This window comes from Penaeus monodon, chromosome 22 (assembly GCF_015228065.2).
Source record: "Penaeus monodon isolate SGIC_2016 chromosome 22, NSTDA_Pmon_1, whole genome shotgun sequence".
Classification (NCBI taxonomy): Eukaryota; Metazoa; Arthropoda; class Malacostraca; order Decapoda; family Penaeidae; genus Penaeus; species Penaeus monodon.
In genome coordinates this window covers 6,656,233-6,656,777 of record NC_051407.1, presented here as the reverse complement: position 1 = coordinate 6,656,777, position 545 = coordinate 6,656,233, and the positions used below count along the sequence as shown (strand labels likewise).

Below are 545 nucleotides of genomic sequence, written 5' to 3'. Positions count from 1 at the left end.
CACAACTTGGCCTCCGCCTTGAGAAGCTGAATTTAGCGCCGTCTGGAGGTCGACTCCGATGGGGAGAGTTGGGTTCTCTCCTTCTGCGTAGTTCACAAAGAACACCTCGGGGTTGGGTGGGGGTGGCGCTGGAACTTCGATCACCTTCTGACGCTGTTCCGACTGCTTGTTAAGGACGAACAGGACGTGTTTTTGCCTCGGAGGAGGGATGACGATGGGTTCGGGTCCTTGAGCAGCGTCGGGAAGCCTCACGAAGACAATATTGCGTTCCACTTTAGGCCTCGGAACGTACAATGGCGGGCTGACTGAAACTTCATTTGAAGGGGCGTCATACAGGAACACGCGGTCGCTTACTTGAGGCGTGACGCATCTGCCATCCACGTGTCGCACTTTTCCACCGCCACAGTTCGAGGGCATGGGCAGGTTATAACCCTGTGGGGCAGCGGACACGGCAGCCACGAGCGCAAAGATCTACGAGAAAACAGAACTGAGTGTGAGGCACTAGTTACCATTTTTATAGACATTAACAGAAAGATACAATTAGC

The 545-nt window shown here is 53.9% G+C and overlaps 1 protein-coding gene across 1 annotated transcript in view; it reads right to left on the bottom strand.

The window, feature by feature from the left end:
- Positions 1 to 545, bottom strand: part of LOC119587215 — a 1,117-nt gene that overhangs the window by 283 nt on the left and 289 nt on the right. The window contains exon 2 of the mRNA XM_037935976.1: positions 4 to 471. Within this exon, the coding sequence (XP_037791904.1) occupies positions 4 to 471 (468 nt within the window). The remainder of the gene's footprint in view (positions 1 to 3; positions 472 to 545) is intronic.